Here is a 23,252-nt window from a genome sequence, read left to right as displayed (position 1 = left end):
GCAACTGCACATTGTTGTACCAGCAGTCACCTTTTCACTGCACCTGTGTAACCGCACATTGTTGTACCAGCAGTCACTGCAACCTGTTTACTGCAACTGTGCAACTGCACATTGTTGTACCAGTAGTCACTGCAAACTTTTCACTGCACCTATGTAAACGCTAGTTACCTGCGTGCGTACTACTAGTGTCTACTACTATACTACTAGTACCCGTTCACTTTTTTTTTTCACTGTTACTGTGTGATTTCATTATCATCTGTAGTGTGTAATAAATAAGAGTTACAACACACAGAGGCCACCACCAGCATCCGTTGTGAGTGAGCTGTGACTGTCACCTGCCCGAGCCTATTGATTGATTGAGTCTACTACTACTACTACTACTACAGAGGTGCCAAGCGTATTTTGGACTCCGTGCTGTGTATTACTCCAGTTGTTTATTGCCTGAGGAAGCGGGATTTTGCCCGTGAAACGCGTTGCAACTTGTCTTTGGAGTATATAAATAAATTATTTAATACAGTACCTGTGTCTGTTTTGGGTTGGCTGGTCCACCACCGCATCCCGAACGTTTTAAACGTTTTGGTGACTTTTAACCTACTGGCGCAGTGCAGTGGGGTGGGTTCGATGAAAAAAAAAGGTAGGTATATGCAGTGAGGTGGGTTCACTGAACACAACAGCTAGGTATATGCAGTGAGGTGGGTTCACTCAACACAAAAGGTAGGTATATGCAGTGAGGTGGGTTCCCTCAACACAAAAGGTAGGTATATGCAGTGAGGTGGGTTCACTGAACACAACAGCTAGGTTTATGCAGTGAGGTGGGTTCACTCAACACAAAAGGTAGGTATATGCAGTGAGGTGGGTTCACTCAACACAAAAGGTAGGTATATGCAGTGAGGTGGGTTCACTGAAAACAAAAGCTAGGTATATGCAGTGAGGTGAGTTCACTGAACATAACAGCTAGGTATATGCTGTGATGAGGTGGGTTCACTGAACACAACAGCTAGGTATATGCAGTGAGGTGGGTTCACTCAACACAACAGCTAGGTATATGCTGTGATGAGGTGGGTTCACTCAACACAAAAGGTAGGTATATGCAGTGAGGTGGGTTCATTAAACTCAAAAGTTAGGTATATGCAGTAAGGTGGGTTCACTGAACACAACAGCTAGGTATATGCAGTGAGGTGGGTTCACTGAACACAAAAGGTAGGCATATGCAGTGACAAGGTGGTTTAACTAAACACAAGCAGGTGGTGCTGAAAGCACAAGGTACAAGGTATATGCAGTACTGGGTATTACAATGTGCACCTGTCACACAGGTAGTCACTGAATGTGCTGGGCCTGGCTGGCAGTGACACACACACAGTATGAATTAGCAAGGCTGTCTATGCAACACAAGTGTCAGTGGGACACACAGAAAAAAAAATAGATCACAAGAACAAGATTAGCTCTCAAAAGAGCTGTTGTGGGGAGCTATTATACCAATAAGAATCAGCCAGGAGCAAGCTAACAAGCCAAGAGCCTAACTAATCTTTCCCTAGGAGAAACAGTCTGCAGCAGCTCACCCTACTCTCACTATAGCAGGCACACGAGTGAGTGTAATGGCTGGAGGAGCCTGCCTTATATCAGGAGGGGAGTGGCTCCAGGAGTGAGTGTAGCCTGATTGGCTACAATGTGCCTGCTGACTGTGATGTAGAGGGACAAAGTTGACCCTAATGGAGCACTATGGGGGCAAACCGAACTTCCGGGAAAGTTCACGATCGCATGCGTACACGAACCACCCAAAGTTCGCCTGGTACTGTTCACATGCAAACGTTCGGGCCATCTCTACCCAGGACGACAGCGATCTGTCCCTTAGTCCGGCATCTGGGAGCATATTGATGGCTGAAGCTCAGGACCCCCTGGGGACTCATATGGAGGAGATTCAGCTCAGGACAGAATCACAACTGTTATTGGACAATGTTGTTGAAGAAGAGTCTGTGTCTGGGGATGTAGGGCGGAAGAGGAGGTGGGGGTCCAGTCAGAGGAAGAGCTTGATTATGATAATGACGATGACGATGATGATGATGTGGACCATCCGTATATGCAGCCTAAGTCCGGGGAAGAATGGTCGGAGCAGGATGACGAGTCACCTAGGCCTAGGCAAGGATTTCACCATATATCAGGCAGGGGCCGTTGCAGCAGTGGCCGTGGAGGAAGTAGACAGGACACTAATTCAGCCGGCACCACCACCATGCAACCTCCAAACACAGATTGTTCCGCTGCACCCTCTGCTAGCGGCAGCGTACAGGGCCACAGTAAATTGAAGTCACCGGTATGGAACTTTTTGAGGTGTCAAGCCAGGACAAAAAATATGCAGTCTGTAACTTATGCAGCAAAAAATTGAGCCGTGGAAAAAATCTGTCCAAGATTGGTACCTCATCCCTCCAGGGCCACTTGAAGAGCTGCCACTGCCATCAGTATGAAGAGTTCAAGAAGAAGTAGACACTGCAAGCAGGGGGTGCTGAAAGCACAAGGCCCACCACCACAGCAGCATCATCCCTCCATCAGGGTCGTGAATCCCCTGCCGCAGCAGCAGTGCTAGCACGCAAGCGCTATTCCACCTCGGCTACTCAGGACACAGACATTGAAGCTGTCAGCCTGTCGTCTCTCTCCTCTGTCTCCCCTGCATCACATCGTCGTCAGACTCTGCTGAGCGACACCTTTCAGGGTCTGACCAAGCCTCTGCCTCCAAGCCACAGGTGCATCCGCAAACTAAATGGCTTGCTGACCCAGGCCATGGCATCACAGCTCCTTCCCTGGTGCAGGAGAGGAGCGATATGCAGACACTGCTCCAATTTGGCATCCCAGAGTGGCAAATCCCCAGTCACCACTATTTTTCCAGGGGCGCCATCCCAGCACTCCACAAGTTTGTGGTGGCAAACGTGGCCCGTTCGCTCAACTACTCTTTGGGCAAGCGGGTCCACGTGACCATGGACTCGTGGAGTAGCCGATTTGGGACAGGTCACTACCTGTCCTTTACGGCCCACTGGGTGACACTGTTGGAAGGGAGGGAAGACAACAGCGCAGCAGCCCAGTTAGTGATGCCACCACATGGTATCAGGGGGGTGCAGCAGGCTTCTCTCTTCCCACTCCCTCCAACTGGCAAAGCAAGCCCGCCTCGGCAGCAGCAGTGCCAAGCCTCGGCACTGCCAAGCGCTGCTAAAATTGGTGACCCCGAGGAAGGAGAAGCTTACGGCCGCCAACGTCCTGGCCGCCCTCAGGAAGCAGTAACGGAGGTAGCTGACCCCCAGAGGCCTGGAAGTGGGGTATGTGGCAGCCGATAACGGGGTCAACCTGGTGGCCGCAGTGCAGCAGGGAAACCTCCAGCACATCCCTTGCTTGGCCCACGTGCTGAATCTTGTGGTGCAGCACTTCCTGTGCATCCACCAGGGGATGAACAACCTGCTGCAAGATGCCCGGGAGGTGGTACGGTTTTTCCGCCGCTCAGCCACTGCCTCTGCACTCCTCTCCACCTTACAGCAGCAATATGGCAAGCCACACTGCCTCATCATAGATATGCCAACTCGCTGGAATTCTACTCTGGCCATGTTGGAGCAGCTGTGTCAGTACAGGCTGGCTGTTAGGGCCTACATGTTAGACCAAACTGTCCCCAGCAACCAGCAAGTCCCCATCATCAGTGCAAGTCTGTGGACACAGATGCAGCAAGTATGCCTGGTGCTGAGTCCCTTTCTGGAGGCAACCAAGATGGTCAGCGAGGAGCGGGCCTCCGTGTGTCAGTGGGTGCCCATGGTTTGCCTGCTGGAGCAGGCAATCTGCAATTTAATTGATCATGGGGAGGGAGCCCTGAGGCAGCTGGAAAAGGACCAGATGGCAGCACAAGAGGGCTCACAGGTAGTGGAGGAGGTGGAGGAGTTGGAGGTCCCTAACCTGAATACTGAGGAGGAAGAGCAGAGCGCTGCAGGCGTTGTACAGGGATGGCAGCTTGGGGAGGACGACACGGCACAGGAAGTGTGACTTCACATATAGAGCAAGTACTTGTTTCTGACATCGAGAAGTCTGCACCATGGTGACTAGTGAACGAAGCAGTGGAGATAATGTGTTCTCCTATACACATGAGCAGATTGATTCCATCTTGTCACAAGCAGAAGGTGGTGCAATTGTCTTAAAGAAAATGGACTCTAAGCTTATTAAACGAGAACATGAGATGGTTAAAAGCAGATAGGTTACTATGGATCTACATGCCAAGTTGCTGGCGGAGTATCATAGAGCAGGAATTATTCCATGCTCGAGTAGACCACATTTTGCGCCCTTCCTGTTTTCTGATGATGATAGCTTTATGAAAGTCTGGGCTAAGATATGGAACAAGGCCTCCTTTGATTCCATGATGCACACTATTTCAAGGATACATCAGGAACTTCTGAAGGTGGAAGTGAAGATGAGTGCTTTGGAATCTGAATTAAAAGAGATCCTCACAGATAGTGAGTTTCAAGCTCATTTAGACTCTGTGGAAGCCAAAATGAAGAGTTTTTCAGAGTCTCTGGAAGAAACCAAGAGATCTAAGTTTAAACGTGACCAAGGTGATTACACGGGTGGTTATGTTTACAGCTGGCAGAAACATGGTTCTGCTAATACTAGGAAATCGTATGCACATAAGAAAGGGAGGAAACCCAGAAAACCTAAAAGTAATAAAAATTCTAATAACCAATCTGTAGTTGATACTTCGGGTGGAGATGCTTCGGGCTTTGATTTTATGTCTTCAAGAGATCCTTCTCCGGACACAGGAACCACAAGACCAGACGTGGCGACAAGAAACACTATTGATTCGAAAAAAAGGAATCCCATCCAATTGAGGAAGCGATAGATATTCCATCACTTGTTGTGAATATATCCCAATATGAACTCACACCTTCTGAGAAGAAAGTTCTTGAATATGGACTTTCTTTTTGTCCGACTTTTTTTCCAGATTTTTTCACATTGGACATTGAATTAAATTGTTTTTTCAGAACGTTAAAACTTAAGAATTTTTTTGGTACTCCCTGCCCTGAAATTTTCAATTTTTCAGCACCTACCAAGGATGATAGTTTGTCTCTTAGAGATGTGGGCCTTAGAAATAAATGTGCATTTACTCCAAATCCAGCTATTGATTTATTTATAAAGAGGGTGGGTGATGACCTTAAGAAGGTTGAAAAGTCTGTGAGAACAGGACAATTTAAGGTTAATCACAATTTGAATAGTACAGAAAGGGAGGATTTGAGATCATAGGAATGTATTTGCAACATTATAATATGACCAGCAGATAAGGGGGGAGCAGTGGTAATTTTGGATAGGAATTATTATATGAAAGAAATTTATGGTCAATTGTCTAATGGGGCAGTGTACAGGAAATTAGATGGTAATCCTATTTTGTCGATTTTTGGTAAGATCGAAACTATGGTGAATGAGGCAATGAATAAAAGCCTTATTAGTGACGATCTTTTTAAATTTTTGATTAATCGACATCCATCTACCCCAGTACTGTACACTCTCCCCAAAATACATAAACATTTCTCTTCTCCCCCAGGTCGATCTATTGTTGCTGCGACTAATTCTATTTTTTCCCCTTTAGCTCAGTTCTTGGATCGTGTTTTACAACCATTTGTGGTTAGTTTGCCTTCTTACATCAAGGACATGAGTGCTTTTTTGAACGAGATACATAGATTTGATGATATAGATGAGCAGTGTTTATTGGTTACCTTAGATGTGGAGAGCCTCTACACCTCCATCCCTCATGATGGGGGTGTGGAGGCTGTGGAACATTTCCTCTTCACGTCCTCTGACTATGATGACCGACAACCAATCTTTTTTACTCTCTATTGAATATCATTTTAAGGGAGAATTATTTTCTGTTTGATGGCCTTTTTTATCTGCAGTGCAGGGGAACGGCAATGGGGTCGAGCGTGGCTCCCGTGTATGCTAACCTCTTTATGGGGCTTTACGAGGAGGCATTTGTAAAGACCTGAAGAAACTTGCACAACTGGACAGCAACATCTTTTTCTTGACTACATGCAAAAAGGAAAAACTTATACCTCAAGGACTAAGGATACAGAATCCCACCCTGCATACATACAATAGCGGGTTTGCAGAAGAAATCTGCAGGAGGAGCTCGGAGAGAATACGGAATTACCTTATAAGAGTCTGCTATAACCGTAAGAGGATTACAAAGGATGAGATGCAGAGCCTGAAACTGTCTCTGAATGATGACCCGACTGGAGCATGGGATAAACTACAGAACTTCTATAGGAAACTACAGAGATTCCTAATTAACAACAAAAAGAAAAAACTTCAGAGACTTAGAATTAAGAGTGGACGCCTGGATGCACAAGCAGCAGAAAAAGAGCAACCCACAGGTGTAATGAATCTTTCCTCTTATCAGGTTACTGAAGCTGAAATGTCAGTACTCTCCAAAGGCCTGTCATTCTGCCCTGCGAGACCCATAGACAGGATTGCACTCTGTGGAGATATGGAGGAATTTTTCAGAAAGCTGCGGCTCAAGGAACACTACCATGATAAGGAAGCCTGTGATACAATGGATAATAGACCAAAACGCACAAGATCTAAAAAGAAGAAAAAAAGATGGACCCCCAAAGAAGGGGAAGACCCGGCCCTGGATAAATACATCAACAAATTCAGACGCAGAATCTCTGACAGGATCCTGAGTAAAAGAAAGACACTGGCCCAGAACGTAACACCACAGGAGCGACAGGCCATCAGATCCCTTAAGGAGAATAAGGACATTATTATTAAACCAGCGGATAAAGGTGGTTCCATAGTCATAATGAACACCAGTGACTACATCCAGGAGGCACAAAGACAATTATCCAACTCCGCTCACTATGCCAAATTACAGGGGGACCCCACAAAAGGCTACAGGATGGCACTCAATAGGATGGTTAACAGATTGCCTGCAAACATCAGACTACATGTAATAACCCTTATCCCTGAAGAGCCTAGAACAGCCTGCTTTTACATGCTTCCCAAGATCCACAAAGAGGGAAACCCAGGCAGGCCCATAATCTCAGGGAGCGGAACTCTTACAGAGAACATCTCAGGGTGGCTGGAAAACATCTTGAAACCTCTTGTCTGTAAAAGACCCAGCTACATACAGGATACCACCCACCTCCTGAACAAACTGACAGCCATCGGCCCAGTACCTGAGGGAACCATACTGGCCACGATGGACGTGGAGTCCCTGTACAGGAACATTCCCCATGATGATGGTATTGCGGCCTGCCGTAAATATCTTCAGGGTCAGGGCATACCTGTAAAGCCTATTGCTGAACTGATCAAATTCATTCTCACTCATAATTATTTCACTTTTGGACAGGACCTCTATTTACAGCAGATGGGCGTGGCAATGGGTTCGCGATTCGCACCACAGTATGCAAATCTCTTCATGGCCAAAATCGAAGAGCAATACCTCAATGCATGTGGCATAAAACCCATGGCCTACTTCCGCTTCATTGATGATATTTTAATCATCTGGTCCGCAAGTGAGGATGATCTTCTCCAGTTCCACAGGAACTTCAATGCCTTCCATCCTACAATCAAATTGAAACTTACCTACTCTCACACAGAGATGAACTTTCTGGACATCACCATATACATCAGGACTAACAACATACAAACCTCTGTGTATCGCAAACCTACAGACCGTCCCACATACCTAAGATATGACAGTTTTCATCCCAAGCACATTAAGAACTCTATAATTTACAGCCAAGCAATAAGGTACAACCGGATTAGTTCGCATTAGCACCTGAATCGCCTTAAGAACACTTTCATTAAACAAGGTTACAGTCCTCCTATGGCTGAGGCCCAAATCAGGAAAGCCAGCAACATACCCAGGACTGAACTTCTGAAATGTAAGCAAAACCAGAAAGAGGAACGTGTCCCTTTGGTTGTCTTCTACAATCCACACCTGGAAATCTAAAGTAGGATTGCTAAGGAACTTCATCCCATTTTACACAAGGATCACAGACTGAGGAAGATATTCCCTAAACCTCCCCTCTTGTCATATCGGCAACCACACAATCTGAAACAGATGATTGTCAGGAGTTCTTTGAATAGGCCTCAACAAAACGGAACATCACCCTGCCGACAAAAAATATGTGGGACCTGCAGACACATTTACTCCACTGACAGGATAACGATAACAGGTTCACAACAGGAGTACGTATTATGTACGTGGGAGAAACTGGACAAACTCTGCGCAAACGTATGAATGGACACAGGCACACTATTAATGATACCAAATCTGGACTCCCAGTTGCTACACACTTTCGGTCCAACGGACACAGCATGGATGATCTTCGTGTCACTGCCCTGAAGGGTGGCTTCAAAACGTCAAATAATCGATTAATAGCAGAAACAAAATTTATAAATTGGTTCAAATCTGTGCAGAACGGTTTGAATAAGGACAACAATTTCTTATATTGGTATGAGACTGATGATATTTGAATTTTCTCAGCTATTCCAGCTGAACTTGTGAACTAAGAATTTACGATACCTCTGGGTCAATCCTGAGTCCAGGTCTGTGAGCAGGTAGTAAACAAGGATCTTATCTTAGCCAACAACCTTTAACCCCCATTTAGATGGTCTGTTTGAATTAAGGCATCGTAATGACATGTATTTATGCTTGAAAAAAATATCTGTTTTCCCTTTTGATGTTGCACGTATAAAGCTGTCCGTACCACCAGTTTGCATACTAACAGGATATAAGCCAGACGAAGGATGCAAGGCCGAAAGCTTGCTTATTTTTATTCATTTATAGTTAGCCAATCAATGGTATCATCCTGATTTAAAACTTCTTATTTGTATATACGTCATCTTTGTTTCAGAGGTATGCGAGATGTTGGTTTTGCTATATAGATGACGTTTTTTGCCTATGGGAGGGGCGGCGCTCAGCCCTGGTGGAATTTGTCGATTCTCTGCACTGCAGATACCCTGAGATCAGATTGACCATTAATAGTGATCAGTTGTGTATCTCTTATCTTGATACTCTTGTTATTAAGGAGGGTGGCAAATTAGTCACCAACTTATACCGTAAAGAAACAGATAGGAATGCCATACTTCATTATAGAAGTTTCCATCCCCAATATATAGTACACAATATTCCTGGGGGACAGTTCCAATGTATAGATAGGATAGTGAATGGCAATGACAAGCAGGACGAGAGACTATCTGAAATGGTCTGTCGGTTTAGACAGAGAGGCTATCCAGTAAATTTACTTAATGAACAACTTGGAAAGAAAAATGGAGCGAGGAGGGGTCCTAGGAGGAAGGAAGATAGTCTCTTTAATCTCCACATATAGTACTATAAGCAAACAGGTGGAACGCTGTTTTAAACGACACTGGAATATATTAGGTGATTCACTCCCTCATATTAGTGAATTCCAGCATCCCCCTATGTTTTGTTACAAACGAGCTCCCTCATTACACACTAAATTGGTCCATTCTGACATTCGTAAGAGGACTACTAGACCTAGATAATGTGGTACCTTTCCTTGTTTAAATTGCCATATTTGCAAGTCATTAGGGGTGACCATTTTTTCCATCCCACTAGTGACAGGCGATATAACATCCATTATAGATATACTTGTGATTCTAGTTGGGTTATTTACCTACTTAAATGCCCTTGTGGCAAGTGCTATGTAGGGCAGACTACACAAAGGTTGAAGGACAGACTAGCGTCACATAAATCTGCTATTCGTAAGAAAAATATGGATCAAGCGGTTTCTGAACACTTTACCCGATGTGGTCATAATGTAAGCCAATTGAGAGTCTGTGTTATAGATGGTGTCAAATTGGACAATAAGGGAGGCAATAGGCACTCCAAACTATCTAAAATAGAATCTAAGTGGATTAGAGAATTGGACACCATTAACACGGGCCTCAATAAAGATTATGATCTTGAACTTGATTGGCAATCTATTCTGCTCATTCTGTATATAGATAGCTTTTTCATCATATATGTTATCATTATTTATTGGATTTTTTTATATTTGTTCATAGGAGTGGGTTAATTTGAACTTGAGGGGAGGCATGAATGGGTGAGTATATGTATATTGATATGTATATTATTGTTTTCAGTGAAGCTATTCTACTATATTGGGGTTATGCTGCCCCCAGCGGTGCCTCCATAAGATGGGTGTTCCTTTTTTATATAGTATTGTTTCTTCATTTAATATAGATTTTTTGGTCCTATTCCTCCCTTGCCCTATATGACGTTTTTTAAACATTTTTCTTTTGTTTTTTTAATCGCTTTTATTTATTGCTGACTCTAAGGGGGACATCAGCACTTGATCATCAGAATGCTTTATATGTGCATATGCAGTCTATGGCGTCTAGGGACCAATTTTACTTTAGCATTGAGAAGCGCTGGTGTCTGGTTGCTATGGCACCGGGTGCCTCATGATGTTTAGTTATGCCCTTTGCGGCGTCTCTGATTGGTCGGCAATATTTTTCAATGCTTATTTCCGCCCCCTGTGGCGTTTTTTATTGGTCGGCGGTGTTTAGAGGCGGTGGCGTCTGGTTACTATGACGCTGCTCCTTGCTGCGTTTTTTCATTGGTCGGCGTCCCTCTATGTTTATCACGGAGGCGGTGGCATCTGGTTGCTATGACGCCTTGCACCTCACGTGGTCCAGCTTAGTTCCGCCCTGTGTGGTGTTCCCCATTGGTCGGGGCCTTCTGTAGAATATACCGACGTTAGTTATGACGCCATTGTATTATTTTGTCGGTGGTGCTGTGATAGGTCGGCGGGCTGGAAGTTAGAATATGGTATCCGCCCTTGGGTGTGCTGATTGGGTGGCAGCCTTTCTCCCATTACGCTCCGCTGTTGGGGATCGAGTTTCTTGGCCCCGATGTAAGTACATGTATGTTTAGTACCCGTTCCTGCCTTCCATCATAAACTAATACTGGGGATTGCTTAATTATTTGCATTTAGACCTAATGTGATGTTTGGATCGGTATTAATATGTCAGCATTCTGTCTGAATTTGAAGGACACTTAGGACCAATCAGCAAGTTTGGCTGTTATGTGGGTTTGGTCTTTATATGTAAATGGTCAGTTCTCCATTCGGTCCTCTCATTTGTATACCTTGTCTGATTGGGCATTCTATGTATATATGCGTGCATGGATGTGTGTGTATGTCATTTAGAACTGGGCAACTTGAAGATGGGCAGGAAGCCCGAAGCAGTGGACTGTTTTGCCTCACAGTTCTTTTATATGTACCGTATTTTTCGGAATATAAGACGCACTTTTTCTTCCCCAAAACTGGGGGGGAAAAAGTGGGTGCGTCTTATATTCCAAAGGTACGGTATTTTCGGCCCATAACATACTTACCGGATCCTGCCGCCGCGATCCTAGCCTCCTTCGTCTGTCCACCGTCATCCAATGTCGCAGCAGCCGTCATCAGAGGGTCCAGCAATCCCATCCAGTATCCCCGACTGATCCCCGCTCTTTAAGTGTCCAAGTCGCCGGCTCCTCTTCACTGCAGTCATGCTTGTATGCAGGCTCGCGGTGATTACGCGCTGCCGGGGCCGCCTTCCTCCATAGTTACGGCGTCCTCTTCTTAGATACAGTGCCCCCTTCTGTGTGACGAGCGGCGCATGTGCGCCGGGGTCACGCATGACGTCAGGCGCACGTGCACCGCTCGTCACGCAGAACGGGGCACTGTATCTAAGAAGAGGACGCTATAACTATGGAGGAAGGCGGCCCCGGCAGCGCGTAATCACCGCGTGATCACCCCGGGGCTGCATACAAGCATGACTGCAGCGAAGAGGATCCGGCAACCTGGACACTTAAAGAGCGGGGATACTGGATGGGATTGCTGGACCCTCTGATGACACCTAATGGGACCCTCAGATGACGGCTGCTGCGACTCTCGGGTGATGACAGGCAGATGGAGGAGGGGAGGATCGCGGCGACAGGATCAGGTGAGATGCAGCAGGGGTGTAGTGTAGTGTTGTTTGGGTTGGCTGAAGGGGTTACTTAGTGAAGTGTAGTGTAGTTTGGGTGGCTGCAGATGTTAGTGAGGGAAGTGTAGTATACTGTAGTGTAGTGTAGTGTAGTGTAGTGTAGTGTAGTTGTAGTAGGGGGTTAGTGAAGTAATGTGTAGTTGATGGGGGCAGCAGGGGTAAAGTGAAGTGTAGTGTAGCAGGTGTTAGTATAGATGGGCAGTGTAGCTTGGATAAAGACAGTTTTGGGGGAGTTAGAGGTCCATAAGAAGCCCCTGCACCATAGACGCACCTAGGTTTAGTTTATTTTTTTTTCCTGATTTTTGCCCTCTAAATCTAGGTGCGTCTTATATGCCGGAGCGTCTTATATTCCGAAAAGTATGTATTTTTATACCAATAAATGAAGATATATTTATGAAGGTGGTGCGGATTTCTCCGTCCCAATACTGTACTATTGGATCCTGTGGTGTCCGGGATTTTACTTCCAGCACACCTGCCATTCCAGGTTGGATGGCTGGCCAGAGAGTGCGACTTCACATATAGAGCACGACACAGGAAGAGGACAGGCATGTGATATGGGACTATGAGGATGATGAAGATCTTGTTGCCAAGGCCCACTTGTTTCCCATGGGTGTGCACATGTTGCGCTGCCTTCGCAGGGACCCCCGGGTGATATAGATGCGTTCATGGGAGGACATCTGGATCACCTTGATGCTGGACCCACATCTTAAGGGGAAGCTGGGAGAGTTCATGACACCATCCACCACCGAGCAACGCACAAGAGAGTTGCAGGGGGCCCTTGTGCGCAGACTACTGGAAGCATTCCCCCAGCCTTCCACCCCCACTGTAACTGCTCTGCCAACCCAGCAACAGGTGCCTGACATCGCCACCAGCAGCACAACAACTACCACTAGCAGCAGCCACTGGCGCCCCGGAGATCTGAAGTGCCTAAGAAAGAGCCTGTATGCAGTGCAGCAGCCAACAGCAGAGGTGCCAGCCACAGCATCCACCTCCATCCAGCACCAGCAGTGACTAACCAGCATGGTGGCTGACTACATGGGGTCATTCAGCGGGCTCAATGACATCGACAGCCCCGTGAACCCCTTGGAGTACTAGGTCAAGAGACTGGACATCTGGAGGGAGCTTGCACAGTACGCCCTGGAACTCCTGTCCTGCCCCCCTTCCAGTGTCCTCTCCGAGAGATGCCTCAGTGCGGCCGGTGGCATGGTCACCGAGAAGCGCTCTCGGCTCTCCCACGCCTCTGTGGACAAACTCACCTTCCTAAAAATCAACCAGGCTTGGGTGGAAGGTGAGTTCCTAGCCCCTATTGTCAGACACAGGGGGCAATGTCTTAACCATGCCTGCCTTTCTAAAGAAAGCTACTACCTGCCTACCTTGGTTCATTTTTCGGCTGTGGTACTACCAGTGAGTTGCCATGGTCCTTCTGTGCTGCCGAACTGACCGTCCGCTTTGTCCTCCTGACTCAGTCGCTACTACACTCTGCGTTCATACTGCCCGGGTCACCGGACGCATTTAATTTTTGGGGCAGCACTATTACACTGTGCTACTACCAGTGAGTTACAATCCAATAACAATCCAAACATTTATATAGTGCTTCTCTCCTGTTGGACTCAAAGCACTCAAGAGCTGCAGCCACTGGAACGCGCTCAGGAGGCCACCCTGCAGTGTTAGGGAGTCTTGCCTTGAACTCCTTACTGAATAGGTACTGACCCTAGCCAAGATTCGAACCCTGGTCTCCCATGTCAAAGGCAGTGCCCTTAACCAGTACTCTATTCAGCCACTGCATGCCATGGTCCTTCTGTGCTGCCGCACTGACCGGCCACTTTGACCTCCTGACTCAGTCGCTACTACACTCTGCGTTCACACTGCCCAGGTCCACTGACAACTCTGCTGTTATGTCATTGCTAATCGCTGCAAAAAAAACCCCAACAAAGTACAAAAACCTCTCTGGGCCTTTTTGGCGTCAGCCACTCATCCTCCTCCAGTGGTACCATGACCGCCAAGTGCCATTGGGACTCACCTTTACCTCTGTGATTGCTTAACGTGTATTTCCCTGTTTAAAACCACTTATTACCAATTAATAGCCCCATGTAAACTGTTGATTTCACTTTAAAGTTGATTTTCTCAAAAACAAAAAATATTTTTGGAATTTTTTTTTGTTTAAGTTGTAGCCCCTTATCACCTTGATAATCCATGCGATTTGGGGGATTGTATAACGTTAAAAGAAAATCCGGATCCGGCCGTGGATCCAGCGGTAATTGCCTCATTCACGACCGAAAATCGGCGACGTGGCGCATTTCATAATACGGAACCAATCACGCCGGAGGTGTTTTTTTTTTTAACAACGCCCGTGGTTGCCGAATTCGTGCATCAAGACATCCGAGCATCACTACATGGGAGGAAGAGGAAGATTACTGGCAGTGGCACCTTTATTCCATTGTGCTGTTACATCACCCTTAAATGCACTGTAAGGCATAACTGCCAGCTTGTTCTGCAAGTGCTGCATCCTTTTTGCCTTCTGGTGATTTGGAAACATCTTTGCCACTTTGTGCTTATACCGAGGGTCTAGTAGTGTTGCCACCCAGTAATGGTCATTCCCCTTAAGCTTTTTTATACAGGGGTCCCTCAATAGGCTGGACAGCATTAAAGACACCATCTGCACAAAGTCAAATGCCGCCGTACTAGCCATCTCGTCTTGCTCTTCCTCAGTGATGTCAGGTAAGTTCTCCTCCTCCCCACAGCCACGAACAATACCACGGGAAAAGTGAGCAGCAGAAGCCCCCTGCGATGCCTGCTGTGGTTGTTCTTCCGCCTCCTCCTCAAAAAAACCACCTTCCTCATCTGACTCCTCTTCCCCAGACTCCTCCTCCTCCCCCTCCTCTGTGATGCCGCAGGTGTTGATGATGCCGCAGGTGATGTTTTTCAAAAACACTTGCTCCTCCTCCTTTTCCTGGTCACGCTCCTCTACAGCTTGATCCACCACTCTACGCATGGCACGCTAAAGGAAGAAAGCATATGAGATCAAGTCACTGATGGCGCCTTCACTGAGACTCACCAGGTTTGTCACTTCCTCAAACGGACACATGAGCCTGCTGGCATTACGCATGAGTGTCCAGTACTTCGGCCATAACATCCACAGCTCCCCAGAGCATGTCCTTTCACTGCAGTTGTACAGAATACAGATACTCTTTGACGACTCAAACAGGCGGTCAAACATCAGCAGCATTGAATTCCAGCGAGTCGGGCTATCGCAAATAAAGCTCCTCACTGCAAGTTGTTTCTCTGCTGAATATTGGCCAAGCGCGCCAGGGCCGTGTAGGACCGCTTGAAATGCCCACACACCTTCCTGGACTGCTTCAGGACCTCCTGTAAGCCTGGGTACTTACACACAAATCTTTGGATTATAAGATTGACCACATGTGCCATGCAGGGTACATGTGTCAACTTTCCCAAACTCAAAGCTGAAATGAGATTGCTGCCATTGTCACACACCATGTTACCGATCTCCAGTTGGTGCATGGTCAGCCACTGATCCACATGTTTGTTCAGAGCAGCCAGGGGAGCTGCTCCAGTGTGACTCTGGGCTTTGAGGCAAGACATGTCCAAAATGGCATGACACCGTCATACCTGGCATGCAGCATAGGCCCTGGGGAGCTGGGGGTGTGTAGTTGGAGAGGATGTGGCAGGAGTAAGAGGAGAAGGAGAGGAGGTGGCAGCAGGCCTGCCTGCAAGCCGCAGAGGTGTCACAACTAGGACCACTACACAGCCACATACTCCCTGCTTGCCAGCGGTCACCAGGTTGACCCAATGTGCCCTATAAGTTAAGTAAGTACCTGCCCTGACTGTGCTTGGCAGACCAGGGTCAGATGGATCCTTGACCCAACTCTGTGTGCCAGAGATGACACAACAAGCCTTTGTACATTATGGTACAGTTTGGGTATCGCCTTTTGAGAAAAGTAATTGCGGTCTGGTATCTTCTACTGCAGTGTCCCAATCGCCACAAATTTTTGGAAGGCCTCAAAGTCCACCAGCTGGTATGGTAACAGCTGGCGAGATAACAGTTCCGCCAAGCCAGCTGTCAGATCCCGGACAAGGGGGTGACTGGCAGACATTGGCTTCTTCCACTCAAAGATTTCCTTCATGGACACCTGGCTGCTGCTGTGGGCAGAGGAGCTGGAAGCGCTCAAGGTGAGAGGCGGAGTGGAGGAGGGTGGCTGTGAAGGTGCAAGCGATAGAGTGGCTGAAGAAGATGCTGCACCTGAAGGAGGAAGAGGAGGCGGAGGGTGGCTTTGCCTTTGATTGCTGCTTTTCCTCAGGTGGTCTTCCCATTGCCATTTGTGCTTTTTCACCATGTGCCTTCGTAAGGCAGTTTTCCCTACGCGGGTCTTGGTCTTTCAACGACTCAATCTTTGATCGCAGATAATACAGAAGGCATTTCTCTCATCTGAGGCAGACACACAAAAAAACCTCCACACCGCTGATCCCTGGAATGATGGCACTTTGGTGGTGGCGTCAGCAGCTGACCTTGAAGAGCATGTTGGCTGGCTGTCCATAGGTACATGCCGCCGGACACTGCCACCAGCTGTTTCTGATGACGATCTCCCCCTGCTTTTTTCAGCAACTCATCTCCTCCTACTCCTCTCTGACTCCCCTTCTGAACTGTCCCCCTGGTCATCTTGTCTATTAGGATCCCACGTGGCATCCATGGCAGTATCATCATCATAATCATCCTCCAAAGCTTTGCTTGTATCAGACACCTCCAAAACTGCACCAACAACAGGTACTTCATCATCCTCACACCTTACGTCCATACTGGCACCTAACTCAGACATATGAGGTGGTGGTGTAACATGCTTAGCGCCGTCATCTTGTAACAAGAATGGCTGTGAATCAGTTTCCCCACCAAGTAACTCCTGTGAAGTGTCAAATGGGCCAGATGTGGTGCTAGTAGTAGCAGTGGTGGCTGTGGAGGAAGATATATAGTTACATAGTTATTTTGGTTGAAAAAAGACATACGTCCATCGAGTTCAACCAGTACAAAGTACAACACCAGCCTGCTCCCTCACATATCCCTGTTGATCCAGAGGAAGGCGAAAAAACCCTTACAAGGCATGGTCCAATTAGCCCCTAAAGGGAAAAATTCCTTCCCGACTCCAGATGGCAATCAGATAAAATCCCTGGATAAACATCATTAGGCATTACCTAGTAATTGTAGCCATGGATATGTCACGGTTCAGTGCGGAAGCTGAGGAAGATGAGGTGTTCTATGTTAAATAGTCAAGTACGTCCTGGCAATCTTGGGAGTTGATGGCGCATGCCTTCTGAACACTGTACTTTGGTCCAGGGCCGCACAAAATCACACCACCTCGACCTCGAACAGACGTGCCGGGTGGCCTGCCTCTGGCTCTGCCTCTTCCTGTTGTTTTTTTTTTTTTTAAATAATCTTTATTTATAGAAAACATTTCCTTCAAGCAAATATACAAATACAATAAATAATGTACTCAATATAATATCGAACACATCCTAAATCCATTTTGCAAAAATACCATACTAAGAAATGAAGGAAAAAAAAATCCCTCCCCACACATACTCCATTCCTCCATCTTCAGGGGGCGTGTCCACATAACCACTATTCAGGCGTAACCTATTAAATTAAACTCCATCCCCCAGAACTAGTCTCCCGAGTCCCTCCCCCTTTTACCAAGGTTACTAAGAAGAGAGAGTCAGGATCCCCAACCCATCAATCTAAACTTTCAAACCATCCATACAAACACGCAAACAAAACAAACAAACAAAAAAATAAAAAAAATAAAAAAAAAAATTAAAAAAAAAAAAATTAAAAAATAAATAAATTAAAAAATGAAATAAAAGAAACCACACACACACACACACGCACGCACACACACCAAAAAGGGGGAAAACCTCATGCCACTGTCTCGGGACATCCCAGGCCTGGGCCACCATCGACAAATGGATCAATCTCACTTGTCCCTCAAACACTCTGTGACCCTATAAATCTCGGGCCCGTGCATACTCCTCAGAGGATCTAAACCTCAGCCATTTAGCCCATGTACTGTAGTAGACATCCGATCTATTCTGCACCATATGCATAAGATCTTCCATATTCATGATATCGTCTATCTCTCTAATCCAATCCCCTATTGATGGAGGGATAACCTGTTTCCACCTCCTAGTTATCAAGATCTTAAGGGCATTCAGGAGGTGCCTCAAGAGTGAATTTTTATATTTCTTGATGCTCCACGTATTTACATGCAGCAAGAAGAATGCAGGGTCATCTGGGGGCGTAAACCCCAAGATCTTCTGTATATAGCATTTCACATCTGTCCAAAATTTTACCAATCCCTCACATCCCCAAAACACATGTAGGATCGTACCTCGCTCTTTATTACATCTCCAACACATGGGTGAAGCGTTCGGAAAGGCCTTGTTTAACCTGTCTGGAGTCCAGTACCATCTCGTAAAGAACTTATAGTTAGACTCTTGTGTTTTGGATGCCACTGAGGATTTATGAACAAACAGCAGGATTTTCCCCCACTGCTCATCAGTAAATGTGTTACCCAGGTCCCCCTCCCACTTGGCCCTAATATATCCCGCTGGATCTACTTCATCGTTTAAAATATCATATATACGTGAAAGAGTACCCCTAATCGCCCCCTGTCCTCTACACAATCCTTCAAATGCAGTCAATTTCCTTGAGAGCTCTCTCTTGCTACCCACCGCCCCCAAGAAATGACGAAAACGAATAAGGCCCCACTCATCCAACCCAGGATTACCCACCTTTTCCCTAATCTGATGCAGGGTAATCCAATTCCCCTCCTCGATCAAGTTTAATGCTCTTAGTTCCCCACAGCTTTTCCAACGTGGGAATCCCTCGCTCGTAATACTACCAATTAACCCCGGGTTCCCCAATAATGGTATCATGGGGGTTGGCCATGGAGACATATCCCCCCGCTCCCTATACTTACCAAATAAAGTCAAGGTTTGGTTTATCAGGGTACCTGCCGGGTGGGTTATCTTAGCACATTTCCCAATCCAGGGTGTATACTGAATAGGGTACGCCACTAGCTCTTGCTCCATCTCCACCCATTGTTTATTACCCTTGTGTCTAGACCAGTCTACCACCCGAGTTAACACTGCAGCTGCATGATACAGGCGTGCATTAGGCGCCGCCAGTCCCCCCCTTCGCTTACCTGCATACAAAAGCGTGGGTCTAGTGCGTGGAGGTTTCTTTTTCCAGGTAAACCTCATGAATAATCGTTTGACCTGTTGGAAAAAGTGCGGAGGTAGCATGATCAGTACAGCCTGGAATAAATATAATATTCCAGGCATCACTGCCATTTTCAGGATATTAATTCTACCTAACCATGAGAAGGACCCCACATCCCATCTTTCAAGGTCTTTACTGATATTATTCAGCAAGGGGGGGAAATTCCGCTGATATAGTTCCATAATCGATGGAGCAAGCTTAATTCCCAAGTATGATAGGCCAGACTGGGCCCACCCAAATGGGAAGTTCTGCGCGATCCTCGTGATCGTGTCCTGATCCAGACCCACTGACATAGCCTCGCATTTATTATAATTAATTTTGAAATTAGAAACGCTCCCATATTTAGTAAACTCCTGCATCAGATTAGGCAAGGATATATGTGGGGTAGTCAAAAAAAATAACAAGTCATCGGCATATGCTGCCACCTTATGCCTAGATTGAACGAGTGTTAAACCCCTAATATTCTCATTGCCCCTAATTGAACACAACAGGGGCTCCAGGGTCAAAGCAAAGATCAAGGGAGACAAGGGGCACCCCTGTCGTGTCCCGTTACTAATGCTGAACAGCTCGGAAGGTACCCCATTCACTCTTACGCTTGCAGTGGGAGACGAGTACAGTGCTAAAATTCTCTCCCTCATTAATCTTCCCAACCCCACATGCCGCAGTGTCTGATCAATAAAGTCCCAGTCCACCCTGTCAAATGCCTTCTCCGCATCCGTGGATAATAACAGGGTGGACTGGGACTGGGTCCTGGCCCACTCAATCAAATCCAGAGCTCTTATTGTATTGTCCCTTGCTTCTCTCAAGGGCATAAAGCCCACTTGGTCGTAGTGGACAATACCGCCAACCAGGCGCGCCAGCCGGTCTGCAATCATCCTGCCATAAATCTTAATCTCTGCATTGAGCAATGATATAGGTCTGTAACTGGTGCAGAGCAGTGGGTCCTTACCTTCTTTAGGTAGGACCACTATGTTCGATCTAAGCATATCTTGTGAAAATGCACAACTCCTCTCCCTCCCACCTCCTATCAGGTTAAATAACCTTAACATCTGAGGGGCCAATATATCAAAAAACGTCCTATAATATTCGGAACCAAACCCGTCTGGCCCGGGAGCTTTATTTGGAGGGGACTGCCAAACCGCCTTCTGCAGCTCTTCCTTTGAAAAAGGGGCCTCTAGCTCTGCCGCTTCTGCGGCGGCCAGGGTCGGCATTCCAGACCTCCTCAAATACTGTTGTATTTTATCTATCTTCTGTTCTTTGGAGTTTACCCCACTCTGTTCAATATTATAAAGTGATTTGTAGTAATTTCTGAAGACGCGCGCGATAGACTCACTTCGCACCCGCCTTCTCGAAGTCCCATCTAAAATCTGTGGGATATACAACTCCCTTTGCTGCTGTCTCAGTGCCCTAGCCAATAACCTCCCGCTCTTGTTCCCGTGTTCATAATATAGGCATCTGCATTTTGCTGCCATCTCCTTAGACTTCTGGAAGAGAAGTGATTTTAATTTTTCTCTTTCCCCCCTTAATTCCTGCCATACTGCAGGCAGCAGATTTTTCTTATGCTTTTTATCTAACTCCTGCACCCGGTTCCAAGAATCCATGATAGCTTTAGTTCTTTCCCTCTTCCTCCTTGCACCCTCTCTTATGAAAAAAACCCTTATGACACTCTTGTGTGCCTCCCAGAGTGTAATCGTAGTTATTTCTTCCGTCTGATTTTCCTTAAAATAGTTCTTTAGCTCTGCACCAATCACAGATACCACCCGCTCATCAGATAGTAATGCTTTATTTAGTCTCCAGTTAAATTGAGGTCTGCCCCGGTTATCTGTGAACAGTTCCAGAAACACCGGCGCATGATCAGACACTGCGGCAACCCCAATTCCAGACTGCGGCTCCTCAGACAGCAGATTATGAGACACCAAAAAATAATCAATTCTTGTATAGCACTGATGTAAACCCGAAAAATATGTAAAACCCTTCTCAAAGGGATGTTGTACCCGCCATATATCTACCAGCTGCTGTCGTTGTAGTCCAGCCCTGGCTCTAATCAGGAGTTTTTTTGAGAGGTAAGACCTCCCGGTTGAAGTATCCATATCAGGATCTAGACTGATATTTAAATCCCCCCCAATTATAACGCTCCCCTCGGCAAATGCCTCAAGCCTCGACAGAAATCGCTCCATATATCCAACCTGTCTCTCATTAGGGAAATAAACTGAACCCACCGTTAGCCTTCGCCCCTCAATTAAACCTTTAATCAATATATATCTACCATCCTCGTCTCTTAGTTCCTGTATCTCTTCCAGTCTAATATCCCTAGATACCAACAAAGCGGTACCTTTCACCTTTGACTGTTGGGGAAGACTAAAAAAAGCATGAGGAAAAAATTTATTTTTAAAGATTGGGGGTCCCCTTAGGGAGAAATGGGTTTCTTGGAAACAGGCCATCCCTATACCTTGCTTTTTAAGGGATCTTAAAAGTGATGCCCGCTTTTCAGGCACATTCAGGCCTCTGGTGTTGAGAGACATCAGCTTAATTCTTGTCATGGTCTAACCAAACTCCAAAACTTGAAATATTCCAGGCCAGGTCTCCCAGACATTGGCGTGATAAGGAAAGGGAAGGAAAGAAAAATCACCCCCCACACACACGGCATTCATTCTCATTACACACCTTTGGTCCTCCTTGTTACCCACACCTAACCTTGGCCTCCTATGGACCATACAATCCCATGACCCATCCATGTAACATGAGAATTGGTCTCCGAGACCATCGACCATGTCCTGAGGCGTGAAGCAACATGGAGACGTGGTGCCCAGGCCCCAACCCACCCCCAGCCCATCGCAAGCAGGGAAGAGGGGAAAGAAAAAGAGAGGAGAGTAGAGCAAAAGAGGGGAAAAAAAAAAAAAAAGGTAAAGGGAACGAGGGGGAGGAGCCCCAGCAGGGGCATCCATCCCTAGTCCAGTAACTCCCCATCCCACTCCTCCCACCTTAAATGTTAAACTCTGCTAATAATATTGATCTCCCCCTCATCCTCCCCATGTAGCTTTTACTCTCCACCTCTGCACCTGTATATACCCGAGGGAGGAAGATGGGGAGACAGGAAGGGGAGAAAAAAATTAAAAAAAGAGAGAGAGAAAAAAAAATCCCTCCCCCCCACCTCAGCAACATCACAATAACCCTCATCCTCTTACTTCATACACCAATTTACCTTCCTTTTAGAGTGCTATACTGTCACCAGTCTCTTCCTGGAGTGACCCCTACCTCCCACCCCCTCACCTCCCTCCTCTCCTGTATATAGTTGGAGGAGGGAGGGAAAGGACACCACATAAATATGCAGGTAAAATGAATTTCAACACATTAATCCCTTTTCCCCCCCACCCGCATCCCACCCATACAGTGTCACCATCATCATCATCTTATATCAAATTCCATTCTTAAAACAGTGTATTCAGTGTCTGCATTCCTATATAGTGATATCCATCTTCTTTTGAGATGACCTTTACCCTCCACCTCCAAACCTTGGCTCTCTTCCTATATAGTTAAAGGAAGGGACAGCCTACATTTCAAAAACAAGTGAGAGAAAAAAAAAAGTGTTTCCCTCTTTGGAGTACTACAGTGTCTACATTCCTATGTAAAAATGTCAGTGTCCTCTTAGAATAACCTCTACCCTCCACCGCCACCCCCCATTCCACTCTTATTTATATTTAAAGGAGGAGGGAAAAAGACACCTCGCAGATATATAACTAGCGAAAATCCTTCCCTTCTTCATGTTAGTCCCTCCCCCCACACAGATTCACAGTGATCATTATCCTCTTACAACCTATTCCATTCTCAAAACAATATATCCTCCCTTTTTACTGTGCTTACAGTGTCTACATTTCAATCCCCTATCAAGGCGTCCCCCACCCCCCCCACCCCAGCTCCCCCCCCATATAGCCAGGGGAGGGGGGGAAAGGAC

General features: G+C 46.4%; 1 protein-coding gene across 5 annotated transcripts in view; it reads left to right on the top strand.

The window, feature by feature from the left end:
• Window positions 1–23,252, top strand: part of CAMK1G (calcium/calmodulin dependent protein kinase IG) — a 2,474,997-nt gene that overhangs the window by 128,612 nt on the left and 2,323,133 nt on the right. The window contains exon 2 of one of the 5 annotated variants that reach the window (XM_068269765.1): window positions 10,048–10,085. The exons of the other annotated variants lie outside the window; for them this stretch is intronic. Coding sequence (XP_068125866.1) covers window positions 10,078–10,085 — 8 coding nt within the window. The 5' untranslated portion in view covers window positions 10,048–10,077. The remainder of the gene's footprint in view (window positions 1–10,047; window positions 10,086–23,252) is intronic. 5 annotated transcript variants of the gene reach the window in all.

The sequence above is a fragment of the Hyperolius riggenbachi genome, chromosome 2, assembly GCF_040937935.1.
Source record: "Hyperolius riggenbachi isolate aHypRig1 chromosome 2, aHypRig1.pri, whole genome shotgun sequence".
NCBI classification, from domain to species: domain Eukaryota; kingdom Metazoa; phylum Chordata; class Amphibia; order Anura; family Hyperoliidae; genus Hyperolius; species Hyperolius riggenbachi.
Note: the sequence above shows the minus strand (reverse complement) of the source record. Positions and strands in the feature narration are given on the sequence as shown.